This window comes from Aptenodytes forsteri, unplaced genomic scaffold (assembly GCF_000699145.1).
Source record: "Aptenodytes forsteri isolate BGI_AS27 unplaced genomic scaffold, ASM69914v1 Scaffold93, whole genome shotgun sequence".
Classification (NCBI taxonomy): Eukaryota; Metazoa; Chordata; class Aves; order Sphenisciformes; family Spheniscidae; genus Aptenodytes; species Aptenodytes forsteri.
Window position 1 is genome coordinate 5,418,429 of NW_008794665.1, and position 703 is coordinate 5,419,131.

Sequence of the window (703 nt, forward strand, 5' to 3'; positions counted from 1 at the left end):
GATTGGACGGGGCTTTGAGCAACCTGGTCTAGTGGAAGGTGTCCCTGCCCATGGCAGGGCGGTTGGAACTAGATGATCTTTAAGATCCCTTCCAACCCAAACCATTCTACGATTCTATGAAGGTAAGTGTAAATATAAATATAAATAACATGCCTCTCTGAATAATATTTACATGTTTAGTTTTGGTGTACACTTATGTAAATTCGAAAGTGTATATATTCCAAGGCCATTTCAATTTCCAGCCTCCTGGTTTCTGGAAGGATGCATTACTGCATCTAGGGTTTGTGCCTTCCACCATAACGCTCTGTATTGGTATACAGGTTATAACCTCACCGGATGAAATACGCTGTATCCGAGTGTATCCAGCTATGTGGCCAGTGGCGGGGGGACGGACACCAAAAAAAACAAACCACTAAATACACACGCACTTCGCACGTACCGAGAAATGCACATGTGCAATTTAAATCAGGCACTACCCCAGTAAATAAGACCTTGGTCTGTACTGCAGGGCACAATGTGTTGTTAAGCCAAACTCTAATTTGTTTATATGGCCGAGGCTCGCAGTACACGCATACCTCCGAAACCGAGCAAAAATCATGGAGCCGATGTGTTTGTGCCGAGCACCCCCACGCACATCTGCACGCACACGCGGGTGCACGGCCACGGTACGCCTGCTGGATAACTTCACATCCACGCAGGCCGG

The 703-nt window shown here is 46.9% G+C and overlaps 1 protein-coding gene across 1 annotated transcript in view; it reads left to right on the forward strand.

Annotated features, from left to right (window-relative positions):
- Positions 1-547: 547 nt before the first annotated feature.
- BANK1 (B-cell scaffold protein with ankyrin repeats 1) overlaps positions 548-703 on the forward strand; it is a 246,241-nt gene continuing 246,085 nt past the window's right edge. The window contains exon 1 of the mRNA XM_019470552.1: positions 548-665. Within this exon, the coding sequence (XP_019326097.1) occupies positions 548-665 (118 nt within the window). The remainder of the gene's footprint in view (positions 666-703) is intronic.